This window comes from Mobula hypostoma, chromosome 24 (assembly GCF_963921235.1).
Source record: "Mobula hypostoma chromosome 24, sMobHyp1.1, whole genome shotgun sequence".
Taxonomy (NCBI): Eukaryota; Metazoa; Chordata; class Chondrichthyes; order Myliobatiformes; family Myliobatidae; genus Mobula; species Mobula hypostoma.
The window spans coordinates 43,693,108-43,708,784 of NC_086120.1; the positions used below are offsets into that span (position 1 = coordinate 43,693,108).

At 41.0% G+C, this 15,677-nt stretch overlaps 1 protein-coding gene across 4 annotated transcripts in view; it reads left to right on the forward strand.

Moving 5' to 3' along the window:
• LOC134337478 (casein kinase I) overlaps nt 1–14,772 on the forward strand; it is a 157,201-nt gene extending 142,429 nt beyond the window's left edge. For all 4 annotated transcript variants that reach the window (XM_063032525.1, XM_063032528.1, XM_063032526.1 and 1 more), the window contains 2 exons: nt 5,435–5,541; nt 11,608–14,772. In XM_063032525.1, the coding sequence (XP_062888595.1) occupies nt 5,435–5,541; nt 11,608–11,662 (162 nt within the window). In that variant the 3' untranslated portion in view covers nt 11,663–14,772. The remainder of the gene's footprint in view (nt 1–5,434; nt 5,542–11,607) is intronic.
• The last annotated feature ends 905 nt before the right edge of the window (nt 14,773–15,677 follow it).

The following is a 15,677-nucleotide window of genomic DNA, read 5'->3' on the forward strand; positions in this document are numbered from 1 at the left end:
TCTTGGAAGGAACAATAATGGTGCAAAATAATTGAAAATACTTTTTTCTTTTAAATATTTCAACACAAGCATCTCCTTTCCAGTCTTTTAGTCCGCAAATACAAATTTTCTCAAGGAGTTCAGCTCCATGCTTGCTGAATGAATCCTGAGGTGGTGAGATGCCACACGAGAGCTCAGAAGGATTTGGCTCAAGTCTGCTCCACCATTTCATCATGGCTGATCTATTTCCCTCTCAACCCCAATTACCTCCCTTCTCTCCATATCTCTTCATGCCCTGAGTAACCAAGAATGTATCAACCTCTGCCTTAATTATACCCAATGACTTGGCCTCTGCAGCTGCCTTGGCAACAAATTCCACAGACACACCACTCATTGGCTCATCATTCTAAATGGACGTCCTCTATTCTGAGGCTGTGTCCTCTGGTCTTAGACTCCCCTTCCATAGGAAACACACTCGTCACATCCACTCTATCGTTGCCTTTCAACATTCAATAGGTTTCAATGAAATCCACCCTCATTCTCCAGTGAGTATAGGCCCAGAGCCATCAAACACTCCTGTAATGATAAGCCCTTCAATCCCAGATGAGAAAGTAGTTCTACCCTACAATGCAGGAGTAGGGTGGAGCTGCTTCCTCACACTGCCAGACACCCAGGTTCTGTCCGGTCTCCTGCTCTCTCTTGGAGCTTACATGTTTTGCCTGTGATCACACAAGTTTCCTCTGGGTGCTGTGGTTCTTTGCACCTCACAACACGCAAGTCAGTTGCCCCTAGTGTGTAGCTGAGTATTTAGGTGGAGCCCATGGGAACTTTGGGAGAATAAAATATGATAGGTGTTTGAAGGGCAGTGACAACTCAGTGGGCTGGGCGCCCTGTGCTGCATGGTTTGTTGAAGCCTACAGAATTCTGACATGATGGACAGACTGGAATACAGAAAGATGTTGGGGTCTAGATGAGGTGTCACAATCTCAGTTGTGGAATTAAGACACTTAAGACTAAGATGGGGAGATGTTTCTTCACTCTGTTATGAACCTTGCTTACTTTCAAACCAATGCATTGGAGGCGAAATGACTAACTATGTTTACAGGAGAGATGGATAACGCACTATATACAAAAGGCACCAATGGAAATGGAGTGGGTGGAAATATGATAATGAGACAGGATCAGCCGTTCTTGTATTGAATAGCAGAGCAGGTTTGAAGGGCTGAATGACCTACACCAGCTCCTAATTGCAAAGTTTCTAACCATCTGTTTTCCAAGAGAATTAGTGTTGTCACTGCGTCATATACAGAAGAGGTTCTGCAGATGCTGGAAAACCAGAACAATACACACGTCAGGCAACATCTATGGAGAGAAAGAAACAGTCGGTGTTTTGAGCCGGTACAACATCGTGGGCTGAAAGGCCTGTGCTGTACTGTCTATGTACTGTCTTAACTTTTCTGAATTCATTCAAAAACGCCATGTTCAAGTTCAAACTTACTGTCATTCAAGCCTCCACAAGTGTACGGCTCAACAAAATAATGTTCCTCAAGGACCAACATACAACACACAAAGTAATAGCACAATAATATTAACAGATAAAAACGCATTCTGCAGACGTACAACTTGATATAAAGAATTGCCAATTCCTGCTGAACCGCTTCTGTTGCTGTCAACCCTAAGTGACTATTACTATCAAAGTTTATTTCTCCATTGCCCTGTAAGAATGAGTACTAATCAAATGACAGCTCTCCAGTTTGTACCCTGCACCTTCACAATCTTCACCTGTCTTGCTTAGCTGCCTGCTCTGATGGACTTATTTACCGATTTGTATAAAGAATAATCACACAAACATAATTTGAAATACTTTTTAAAAATTAAAATTGGAAACTTCAAAATCCTAAAATGGATTACAAATAAAAGTATGCATTGCTTTTTGGAAGCAGCCATTTTTTCATCGAATGCTCTTGCACCTTTACTGTTTTGTTTCTGCTTGCTTATAGAAATTACCTCTTCATTGCCATTTGTTTTTAATGCATTCTGTGATTTTAATTTGGCTGATTTACTAATTTGCTCTGTTTGTAATTGCTGTATCTGCTTGCTTTTAGCATGACTTTTCCCTCACTTTTTCTGTTTTTTGGTTTTTTTCTTTTGTTTCTCTTCCTCCCCCCCCACCCCCCACCCCCGGCCCCCAACCCACCGTAAATGTTGGCAGTTGGCAGATCGCAATGGAGCATGGGAACCACATACCCGCTGCCAGCCCAGTGCTCATCATTTGGGAACACATCTAGCATCAGACAGGCTTGCTGGTTCTGTTCAGGTACCTTCCTGCATCCCTTACAAAGCTGACATGCCATTTCCACAAGCTAATATCTCCAGTAATTAACACCTATGTTCTCAACCTTGTTTTTTTAACACTGTAACTGGATTTCAAGTGATGTTCATGATACAGTTCAGTTCAGATTCAGATTTACTTGTCACGTGTATATGGAAACATACAGTGAAATGTGTCTTGCATTAACAGCCAACGCACCTCAGGATGCACTGAGTGCAAGCCGCAAGTGTCGCCACACCATTTCAGTGCAAACATAGCATGCTGGCCCATGCTCAGCAGAACAATACAGAACACAACAAATGACAAACCAACAACAGCAAAACAAGCCCACGTACACAGTTAATGAGAAATTTTCTTGTGGTACTCGTAGATGGTAATTACTCTAATGCTAAGTGCAACCAGAAATTGGTGCTTAACTATTACCAATTTATAGACTTCCAAAATGTTCAATCCGCTAGCCTGTGGTGTAGTGGCACCTGCACCGGTCTTTGAGGTGAGCGCTCCCAGATTCAAACCCAACCGGCTACTTCCACGCTTTCCATCCATGCTGGGTTGAGCGTCGAGCTAGCTACTCAGCATGGTTAAAAAAAACAGACAAGTGCTGAAGAAATGACAAGGTTGCCACCCAGTGCACCGCAAGGTGAGGAGAGGAGCAACAGCAACAATTTTCAACATTCAAGATTAATTAATGTTATTTTCAATATGCAGGTGTAAAGGAGAACAAAATAATTGTTCCTCCAGATCCCATGCCGCACAGAAAAAGTTCAAAGTAAATTTATTATCATTTGCATATGTCATCATATACAACAGTGAAATTCATTTTCTTGTGGGCAATCGCAATAAATACAAGGAACAATAGAATCAATATAAGATCACACCCAACAGGACGGACAACCAACCAATGTGCAAAAGGCAGCAAACTGTACAAATACTAAAGAAAAACAGTAAATACAATAAAATAAAGAACACAATAAATATAAATGCATAAGATAGTTTATGTACAGTGCCTTGTAAAAGTATTCAGCCCCCAACCCTTTGTTCTCTTATATGAGTATTACAACCAGGGATTTTGATCAATTTAACTGAGAATTTTTATTTGTGAATCACGTGCTCTTTTTTTCACAGCAGGGCTAAAAAAAAACCCAGGAAACATTGTGCTGCATTTCTCCAATCTAGCACAGAATTTTATCAGTTTAAGATTGACCAAGAAATATTTTAGGGTAGGTCTATTCTCATATTGTAAGCAATTTGTAAGGTATTTGGAGGAAGAAAAACATCCACAAAAGAAAAGTGAAATCAATGATTTGTAAGTAGATAAACAGGGAGTTAAATTACCTTTAGGTGATATTGATTGAGTCAGTCATAGGGAGGATTTTCTGCATTTATCCAAATATAAGAATTAAATTTTATCTGTGGTGTACCGTATCTAATCGATTGCAAAAGTGGGGTGAGAGCATATGTGGCTGATCGATCGCATGGTAAATTGATTGGGCCTCATGTGCAAAAGTCTCTCTCTGTCTCTCTGCCTGTCTCTTTCTTTCAACTGCACGTTTTTGTTTCGGCCGGCCCGGTTTGTCACTCCCACACTAAGTTGCCCAGAGTGTATCATTACTAACATGACTCAATAAAAACACTTAATTATACTACTCTGTTGTTTTTGCTCTATGCACACATAACATGTGGAAGTAAACTTATCAGCAGTGAGGCAATGTTTTAGTTCTGGCATGGAGTCTCAACCTAGGTGAGGTACTTCTGTGACCATCTGAAATTTTAATTTGATTAACAGTCCCAAATTTGGAAAGAGAAATGACAATCAATCTTTGAAATGATGGGTGACCAAAAGTGACCAGATTCTAGTAAAACCCGTACTTCCCTCCATCGCAGGACTCTGCAGAGAGTGGTGCGGACAGACCAGCGCATCTGTAGATGTGAACTTCCCACTATTCAGGACACTTACAGAGACAGGTGCATAAAAAGGGCCAAAAGGATCTTTGGGGACCCAAGTCACCCCAGCCACAAAAGTAAAGACCAGGCAAGTCGATTGGTGAAAGATAAAGGGCTGAGGAAGGGGGAATCTGATAGGAGAGGACAGAAGGCCATGAAGGAAAGGAAGGGGGAGGAGTACCAGGGGGAGGTGATGGGCAGGTGAGGAGATACAGTGAGAGGGGGAAATGGGAATTGGGAATGGTGAAGGAGAGGGGTGGGGGCATTACCTGAGTCTGAGAAATCTATATTCATACCATCAGGCTAGAGGCTACCCAGCAGAATACAAGGTGTTGCTCCTCCAATCTGAGTGTGGCCTCATTGTGGCAGTAGAGGAGGCCATGGGCTGATGTGTCAGACTGGGAATGGGAAGTAGAATTAAAATGGGTGGCCACTGGGAGATCCGGCTTTTTCGCGGAGCATGGGTGCTTGGCGAAGCGGTCTCCCAATCTATGACAAGTTTCACTGAAATACAGGAAGCCACACCAGGAGCACTGGATGCAGTATATGACCCTAACAGACTTACAGGTGAAGTGCCACTTCACCTGGAAGGACTATTTGAGGCCCTGAATGGTAGTGAGGGAGGAGGTGTAGCCCTTGTTCCACTTGCAAGGGTAAGTGTAAGGAGGGAGATCAGTGGGGAGGGATGAATGGATAGGGAGCGATCCCTGCAGAAAGTTGTGGGGAGGGAATGATGTGCTTGGTGGTGGGATCCTGTTGGAGATGGCAGAAGTTACGCGGAATTATGTACTGGACGTGGAGGCTGTTGGGTGGTAGGTGAGGGCTAAAGGATCCCTATCCCTGATGGGATGATGACAGGCGTGTGTGAAAGGCAGTGTCTATGGAAAGGAATAGAGAGTCGGCATTTTCATCTGAAACCTTTGGCCCAAAACATCAACTCTTTATTCCTATCATAGATGCTGCCCGATCCACAGAGTTCCTCCAGCGTTTTGTGTATATTGCCCTGAATTACCAGCATGTGCAGAATCTCTTGTGTTTAACCATTAGAATTAAAATCCTTTTGTTTTTCTTTGTCCTGGTTTCTTGGAAGAAACAGACTTTTATAAAATTGTTATTTGCAATTATTTTTCTTAGTTGTCCAACAAGAAACCTACTCATTTTCTGGATTTGTTTTTAAAGGTTGTGAGTTCAACAAATGGAGAGCTGAACACGGACGACCCCACAGCAGGACACTCCAATGCACCCATCACAGCTCCAGCAGAGATTGAAGTGGCAGATGATACCAAGTAGGAACTTATCTTAAATCTGAATATAGCACCTTTGCATAGTGTGGAATTAAAAATTTATAAGTCATAAATAACAAGTTACTTTTCAATAACGCAAGTGCAATATTAGCTAAAGATCGTAATCTAATGCAAATTTTGTGGGTTGATTAATGCACCAGTGACTACTTGGTTATAATATTGAATGATAAAGTGATTATCTTTAAATAGAAGATTACAACAGGTAGGACTTGAATGCTGCAGTGTACATTTCATGGCCTTTAATTTATTTGTTTTGTGAGTACTCTACTAACAATTATTCTGTTCGAGTTCAAGTTTAATTGTCATTCAACCATACGTGTATACTGCTTAACAAAATACTGTTCCTGTGGGACCAAGATGCAAAACACAGCAGACACAGTCACACACTGCACATACCGTTACGAACCAGCACATACAGTCACAAAATAATAGTAGCACAAGTCCCTGAGTGTCATAGCTTGAAGATTGACAGGCTGACATAAAGTGTGATATAGTATAACGTCACTTGATAGTCTGCACAAGAACATAGTGTAAGATGGTGTTTTGCAAGTGATTTGTTGCGTTCAGATTTGGTGAATTCAAGGAGGGATGGTGGTGGGAGAGGATGGGGAAAACCAAAAGATGTGCATTTTTCCAGAATGTTATGCTATAAGTAGCTTAAAAGCAAAGTATCTTGTCATTCTGCATTTTGCTAGTCAAGTGATATTGGAAATGTAAAATTACAATTCTGCACTCAGTGGCCACTCTATTAGGTACCTCCTGTAGTGGCTACTGATTGAATGTTCATGGACTCCTGCTGCTGTAGCCCTGCCACTTCAAGGTTCAACGTGTTGTGCGTTCAAAGGTGCTTTTCTGCACACCACTGTTATTTGAGTTACTGTCGCCTTTTCCTGTCAGCTTGAACCGGTCTGGCCATTCTCCTGACCCCTGTCATTAACAAAGCAATTTCACCCACAGAACCACCATTCACTGGATGTTTTCAGTTCTCGCAGCAGTTTCTGAGATACTCAGACCCCCCTGTCTGGCACCAACAATCACTCTGTGGTTAAAGCTCAAAGTACATTTATTATTAGAATACGTATAAAACCTTGGGATTCATCTTCTGCAGGCAGCCACAACCAAAGAACCACAATAGAACCCGTTCAAAGAAAAACCCATGCAACAAGACTGGCAAACACCGAATGTACGAAAAAAAGACAGCAAACTGCAGAGTCCCCAAAAGTGAGTCCTCAACGCTGTGCTGATGGGCATAGCTGCAGGATTAATTTAGTGCTGAAGTGCCCCAATCAAATCATGCAAATAGTAAATCACTTGGATCACATTTTTTCCTCATTCTCATGTTTGATCTGAACAATAACTGAACCTCTTGACCATGTCTGCATGCTTGAAGTGGAAAGGTTACAGCACCATACAGAAATACACTCTGGCCACTTCACTGGGTATTTTTTTTTTGTACCTAAAAGTGGCTACTGAGTGTATTTGTTGTTATTATTACCGCTGGTGCAGAACAGTTTTGTAACTCCATCTAGGTAGTACATTCTTTTTTTAACCACTAAAATGTTGACACTTTCCAGTGTTGTGTGAATCCTGTGTAAATTGAACAGTGAGTTTTTAAGCATAGCCATTGGTCTTATTTCGAGATCTACAGTTGTACATCAGGCCCAACTGGTCCAGTTACCGAGCTGCTTTCCAGATCTAGGCTCATATTCCTCCCCCCACCCCCACCCAAAAAAAAGAACTTTTTTTTTATCCGTGTACCTGCCTACTCTTTTAAACATTGTGATTGTAGCTGCTTCTATTACTTCTGGCAGTTTTAAGGGTCTCCTACCTTGTAAAAAGGCCATAAGACAAAGGAGCAAAGTTCAGTCCATCTTTCTGCTGCACTTTATGATCATCCATCTGATCAATACTGATGATTTTTTTAAACCTGTCAACCCTCAGTCACTGCGTCTGCAGGGAAAACAGTCCAAGACGATCCAATCTTCCCTCATAACTTGAGCCTTCCAATCCCGGCAATATGGTTGTGAATCTGTTCTGCATCCCCTTGAGCTTAATCATACCTTGCCCGTCGTACGGCAAACATATCTGATAAAATACTCCTGGTGCATGCAATGTAACGCGGCAATTTAATTCCTGTAGACATTACCCTATCCAATGAAGATCAGCATGTCATAGTTCCAGCTTCATCACCCTTGTCTACCTGTGTCACTACTTACAGGAATTTATATACTTGTACACCTCTGCCTCCTTGTTCTAAAACAAGCCCCAGAGCCCTGTCATTCACTGTCTATTTCCTATCCTGGTTTAACTTACCAAGATCTATCTCTGCACACTGGTTTGAGTTAAATTCCACGTGTCTTTCCTTTCACCACTTTTTCCAGTTGATCCAGATCCTCTTGACACCTTAGTCTCATCCACAAATTTACTAACTACGCTGCCTGCAATGTCCTGCAAATTATTAATATCGATGACAAATGCTAGTGGACCCATCACTGATCAGTGCAGCACAATGCTGATCCAGTTGGCTATTTCCATTGCTCCAGTGTGTATCACCTGTCTGGTTCAAGGTTCAAGATTGTTTAATCTCATTTCCTGTACACAAGTGTAAGGAAAACAAAATAATTGTTATTCCCGATTGACGCAGCACTAAAAAAACACAATAAATACAAATACATCGTTCATTCATTATGTGATGTGTCGTATGACGTGGGTGATCATGGTCTTTCCGTGACCATGATTGTTCTTGGCTAATCTTTTTACAGAAGTGGTTTGCCATTGTCTTCTTCTGGGCAGTGTCTTTACAAGATGGGTGACCCCAGTCATTATCAATACTCCACAGAGATTGTCTGGCTGGTGTCAGTGGTCACATAACCAGGACTGGTGATATGCATCAGCTGCTCGTATGACCATCCACCACCTGCTCCCATGGCTTCACATGACCCTGATCAGGGGGCTAAGCAGGTGCTATAACTTACCCAAGGGTGACCTTCAGGCTAGCTCCTCCTTTGGGAGAGACTTATCTCCACCCCGTCACCCTAATAAATACATAAGATTCACAACACGCTGGAGGAACTCAGCAGGTCGGGCAGCATCCGTAGAAAAGATGGGTCGACGTTTTGGGCTGGAACCCTTCATCAGGACTGTAGAGGGAAGGGGCAGAGGCCCTATAAAGAAGGTGGGGGGAGGGTGGGAAGGAGAAGGCTGGTAGGTTCCAGGTGAAAAACCAGTAAGGGGAAAGATAAAGGAGTGGGGGAGGGGAAGCAAGGATGTCATAGGCAGGAAAACATTGGGTAGTAGAAGAAGGAGATGGAACCATGAGGGAGGTAGTAGGCAGCTGGGGGAGGGGGCAGAGTGAAATAGGGATAGGGCAAAGGAGGGGGAGGGAATTACTGGAAGCTGGAGAATTCAATGTTCATACCAAGGGGCTGGAGACTACCCAGACGGTATATGAGGTGTTGCTCCTCCAACCTGAGTTTAGCTTCATCATGGCAGTAGAGGAGGCCATGTATGGACATATCTGAATGGGAATGGGAAGCAGAGTTGAAGTGGGTGGCAACTGGGAGATCCTGTCTGTTGTGGCGGACAGAGCGGAGGTGCTCGTGTTGCTTTGACCCCAGCATCTGCAGATTATTTTGTGTTTAGAGTATATAAGATAGCTGGTATACATATGTCCATAAAGTGACACTAAACTGTACGTAAAGTGACTGATAGAAAATATTAAATTAGTGGTGGAGGTGTTGATCAACCTTGCTGCTTGGGGAAAGCAACTGTTTTTGGGTCTGGTGATCCTGGCATGGATGCTACGTAGCCTCCTCCCTGATGGGAGTGGGACAAACAGTCCATGAGCACGGTGGGTGGGATCCTTCATGATGTTACTGGCCCTTTCCCGGCACCTTTCTGCCCTTGATAGTGGGTAGGCTGGTGCCGGTGATGCATTGGGCAGTCCTGGCCACATGTTGAAGAGCCTTCCTGTTCACCACAGTGCTGTTTCCATATCGGGCGGTGAGGCAGCTTGTCAGGATACTCTGTAGAATGATGTGTGCAAAGTCTGACTCCTCTCAGCCTCCTCAGAAAGTCTGTGTAGGATGTGTTCACCTGGGTCCCATGGTTTCTATTTTTCTGGACCAGACTGACATGCAAGACTTTATGAAAATCCTTGCTAATGTCTTTGTAGACAAGGTGTACCATCCTTGTTATTCCTCTTGGTCACTTCTTCAATAGCAATCTTAGTCAAATTTGTGAGACACCATTTCCTATGTGCAGAACCATGCTGACCATACCTAATCAGTCCTTTCCAATTGCAAATCAATCCCATCTATCAGAATCCCCTCCAGTAATTTCCCACCACTGATGTTAGGCTCACTGACTTGTTCTTGCAGCCCTTCTTAAATAAAGGCACAATAGTCACCCTGTATTCTTTCCTGTACCCCACCCTTGGCTGGGATTCAAGTATCTCTGCCTGGATCCCAGCAGTTTCTTGTCTTATTCCCCCAGTGTCCTTGGATACCCATGGTCAGGTCCTGGGATTAACATGTCTCATGATAGGCTACATCTCCTCTTGATATCAGTATGTTTCCAGGCATTATTATTTTCCTTGGCTTCCATGACTTTCTCCACTGTAAATACAGGCAGAAGGTATTCATGATAAAATCTCTTGCCAAATTAATATCACCTACGAATTGCTGTCACATCGTTACAGGCAGTGAGTGATATTGAGGTCATAATGAATGCACATTTTAACAGCAGAGAAGTTGCGTTGCATCTGACTTGTAGAACATAGAACAGCATACGACCTTATGCCAAGCTAAACTGATAATTAGATACCTAACTGAACTAATCCTTTCTGCCTACACAACGTCCATATCCCTCAATTCTCTGCACATCCAGTTGCCTAAAAGCCTCTTAAATGTCCCTCTGGTATCAGCGTTCATCACCACAAAGATGGCTCATTCCAGACACCTACTACTATTAAAAAAGAGTTTCATAGATAATAGAACATTACAGCACAGTACAGGCCCTTCAGCCCACGAGGATATTGTACCAACCTTTTAATCTATTCTATAAAGTCTGTTGCTATCCACTTAATCTATGCCTTTTATCATCTTGTACACCTTTATTAAGACTTTCACATCCATGCTAATCCAGGCAGCCTCCTGGTAAATTTCTGCACTGTTTCTAAAGCTTCCACATCCTTAATACAATGAGGTGACCAGAACTGAACACTATGTTCCAAGTATAGTCTTAACTAGGGCTTTACAGAGCTGCTGAATTTCTTCACAGCTCTTGAACTCAATTCCCTGACTATCAGAGGCCAACACACCATATGCCTTCTCAAAAAGCTGGATTGCTTAAATCTGTGGCTGCACTTGCATGAGATGAGGAATCGCTGCGGACTTGTTTTGTAGAAACGTGACTGCAGGACAAGATCCATGCACCATCAATTTACAGGCCATGGCACTCAGGGACAGGACATGTTACTAATTTTTTTTGTAACTTTGTTTTTCTGCTATTTTAATTTTATGTGCTGTGTGTGATGGTTGGGACTGTGCTTTGCATCTTGGCCCTGGGGACTGTTATTCCTGTTTATGGATGAATGATGATTAAACTTGAATAATTGTGACCTCTATCAATCTGAGAGATAATCATTAAGAGATTCCCAACTATGGATCCATGGACTGCTTGCTTAATAGTATTGGTCCATGGCATAACAAAGGTTGGGAATTCAGATTAAGGCCATTTGATGTTCATATTCAGGTTCCAAGAAGAGATATGTTCCATCTCTTATATAGCACATACGCAAATACAAAATAAATTGAATATATTTTAGATTCATAAACTTTCCCTTTACTTGTGTGGCACTACATTTATCATCCATAAATATTTAACCACCTGACGATATTTTTGCTTGTTGGAAAAAAACTATTTTGTGAATATTTTCTCTTCCTTTGTAATTGCCCAATTATCTTCATTTCATCTTCATTCAAGACTGTTACAAAAAGAGAGCAGATTTTTTTCAAATCTGTAATACTTGCTTTTTTTTATATAAAGGTGCTGTTGTTTCTTCAAGAGACGGAAGAGGAAAACCATTCAACGCCATAAGTGACTGTGGAAACTGCTGTGATATTTACACATGTGCTCTGCAACCTTCCAATCACGATAGATTCAGAATTCCATCCTTTCGTGGCAGGCTGTTCTCGAAGATCTTGACATTTTCTGTCCAGCATTTTGGGCTTCTGACATTGGCACTCTTCTGCTGTGAAATTCATACTGGTGGACTTACAAATGCACCATGCAGAGTTTTTAACTTCCTTTTCTGTGGAAATCCACAAAAATGTTGTCTTTGAAACAAATCTGCATTAAGTAGGATTATTTCTCTGTGGGAACAAGGCAAATCAGTTGAAGTTTTAAAGTTTCAGAAAAAAATGATAGCGGTTACTTCTAGTCTTGTGAGTCTGTTGATATACTCTGAAACTTGGCTCAAGACATCCACTATTCATCTCCAGTGTTATATAATTGCAAGTCATACAGTTTTTTTCCCTTTACTTTCCTCTTTTTTTTGTTCAGCGTGAATGCGTGGTGTAGTCACTGTTGTTGGGTACTGTTGGGATGAGGAAATGCACAGAGCTTCCCACATCCTTAATTGCACTTTCGATATCAGTATGTAAGAGCTTTTGGGTCTGATTGTGCAAAAACTGTTTCTACATACCTTTTTTTAAGGGAATACAAAACCAGTAGGAAACGTAGCATGTTTTTAATTATAGTAATGACAGTATAATGTTTGCAAAATGTAAATGAGGCAATTACATTAGAAAACTGGGTAAAAATAGGACCTAGTAATTCACGGAAGCAAAATGTTGTTCAGATTCAGATCTGGTTAGTTTATGATCCAGGTAGCAGGAGAGCTGTTAATGAACATGAGGTGGTCAGTGGTTGAATTTCAGCAGCCAAACTATCTTAAAAAAACATGGGAGGAAATGCCACACAAGGCTTGTGAATGAGCAGACATTGTTGAAAAGGCATCATCTATGTTGGGTTTGGGCAATTTTTATACAATTAAAGGCTTTTCATTTCCTGTCATAAAAATGTTTCATTATTTAGTGAAGTTTTGGAAAAATCTCTCATTTCAAATTATTTGGCATTTACAAGTCTTCGCTAACATAGGCTTCTTGACAAAATGTCAAGCTAGTTCAGACTATTAAGCAAGCAATAGGGAAAAGCTGCTGAGAATTGGTTTTAAACAGTGAACTTGGGACAGCAGCAATGCAGAAGAGAAGTTTTCTGGGAGCCATTATTCAATCAGGCTGTTTGGACACAAAGGAGAATCCTCAAGATTTCATAGCGTGTGTTAGAAAGCCAATGCTATTATCAATGAGAAAGTACCTCAATTTCTGGATTAGAAGGCACAGCTCATTTGGAACGGAATTTAATTAGAAGTAAGTTTTGATTTTGGAGGAATCTCCTAGCTTTATCAATTGCTTCTATTGTGCTCTAAGCTATTCATGTAGCTACAATTTTTTTGTTGGTTTTGAACCACAATGATTTTATGCACAATTTTATTTAGAAAATCAATTGTTTTTACTTGGAAGTACATTTCATTTAAATCTTTCATCATTTTAGAAGCCTATTTCTCTCATTTTATTTTCTGGCTGCAGGTTTTTCTCAGGAAATTAGGGAACTTAAATTGGACCCCTGATAAGATTGAGTTGTTACCAATTATCCATCTCAATAGATTCTTGGCAACCGTAAGGAAAGCTTGGATTATAAACTTCTACCTAGAGCAAAACACTTGTACCCTGCACGTAACTAAGCTTATAGGTTACGTCCTTTACTGTGAGTTGTTTTTATAGATGCTGTTTCTGTTGGTGCAGTACCTAGCAAGAGGTCCACTTCTGATGCAGAGAACCACTGATCCACAACCATGTTCAACATTTTCTTTGTGTAGCCTTCAATTATTAGTTGTTTAATAATTTTTTTGAATGCTTAAGTGTTGCTGTGGATAGTGTCCATTTGCCTATGAGCTAGCAGGAGGGGAACATGAGAAAAGAAAGATGAAAACGTTTCCCCTGAGCCTTAGTTACCAGATCTCTAAGGTAACGTTTTGATACACATGCTTCAATATATATTAATTGGGAATGTCAGTACTGTTTGTTATGGTTTATGTATGGATTAAAAGACTAAAGTGATTTTTTTTCACATTAAAAATTTTTGAGGTATCTTTTGACTTCAGAGGATTAATTTGGCCAATGTGGTTACAGCACTCCTGAAGCTTATTTTATAGGAGTGTGTAATCTTTTACATGTATAATAACACAAAGGCATTTGTGTGTAAATCATGGTTATTGTACTTTAAATGTTAGGCTTTTGTTCACAAATCTTGTGGACTGTGACGTTTTTTGTTTCCTGAGAATTGCAAATTCAACACATCAGCGAATGTGGGAATGCCCAAGGTGAGGTTAGTATTGCACATTTGTACTTTCGATAAGTTATCACTCCTGAATTGTTTAAAAAAAAAACTAATTTCACAGATGGATTTTTAGACCTGTCCTGAGAGAAGGTAGAACTGATTTTGCAACTGCCTGAAACATGCACTTTTCATATTGGTGATTGTGGTTCAGCATGGCCAAAGTTTTAATTTCCCTTAAGCAGAGAACAGAGTCAAGTGCTGAATCGAAACTATCTTTAGAAAAACCCTAATGTTTGGTGGGCTGTTGACAGTCATACCTTATTTTAATACTTATTGCTGTAAATAGACTTTCAGAAAATTATGCGAGCAGATTAAACTGCTGGAAATGACTGATAGTTTGACTGTGAATCATGGAATGAGTTGTCACAGTAGCGTAACGGTAAAATACCAACATGCTGAGCAACGCTTTGCAAACTTCGTCTGCTGCCTTTTCTGATAGGATGGGTCTGTCCTTGGCTGGAAAGCAATGATCATGAGAAATGAGATGATTAAAATGTATATTGATGTTTAGGTTCTGATTTTTATTACCGTTCTGTGCTAAATGTTCACTAAGAATGACACTGTAAATGAAAATGTTGAACTATGCATTCTGTAACCTGCCCAGCAACTTAACACTTGACACAAAATGGCCCCTATCCACAACAAGCACATGAGCAATTTTATTTTGCTGTCATTAATTTTGGTGACTGTAATAAGTGAAAAGAACCAAATAAAGGGAGTACAAGCAATTCATTTTTTTCTCTCCTTGCAGTTTTATTATTATTGTTTTTAAATTCCTTCTGACGTCACCTGGATCCCCTGGAGTCTAGAAAAATGAGGGGTGATCTCATTGAAGCAAACTTAGGAGAAGGACAGAAGCAGCAGCTGGACGGCCTGAACCAGAGTCCGGCCTCAGGGATGGAGAAGAAGGGAATGCCTCAGTAGGTAAACGGTTGTAGCTCCTTCCAGTGAAAGGCTATGGATAACAGCACTGACTGTATTCAAAGTTCAAATAAATTTATTATCAAAGTACATGTGTGTCACCATACACTAACCTGGGAGTCATTTTCTTGTGGGCATTCATAGTAAGTAGAAAGATAGAATCAATGAAAAACCACACGCGATAGAGATGGACAGATACCTTTATGTGCAAAAGACAAACTATGCAAATAGGAAAAGAAAAGAAATCAATAAGAAATAAACATTAAATATCAAGAACACGAGTTGTAGAGTCGTTAAAGGTGAATCCATAGGTTGTGGAATCAGTTCAGTGTTGGAGTGAGTGAAGTTATTCCATCTGGTTGAAGAGCTTGATGATTAAGGAGTAATAACTATTCCTCAACCTGCTGGTGTGGGACTTGAGGCTCCCGTACCACCTCCCTGATGGCAGCAGTGAGAAGAGAGCGCTGCCTGGATGGTGGGAGTCCTTGCTGATGGATGCTGTTTTCCTGTAATAGTATTTCTTAGTGTGCTCAGTGGTGGTGAGGACTTTACCCATGATAGACTGGGCTGACTCCAATACTTTTTGTACAATCTTCCAATCAAAGGCATTGGTGTTTCTATACCAGGCTGTGATGCAACCGGTCAGTACACTCTCCACTGTGCATCTATAAAAAGTTGTCAAAGTTATAGATGACATGCCGAGTCTGCACAAATTTCTAAGAAATTAGAGGCGC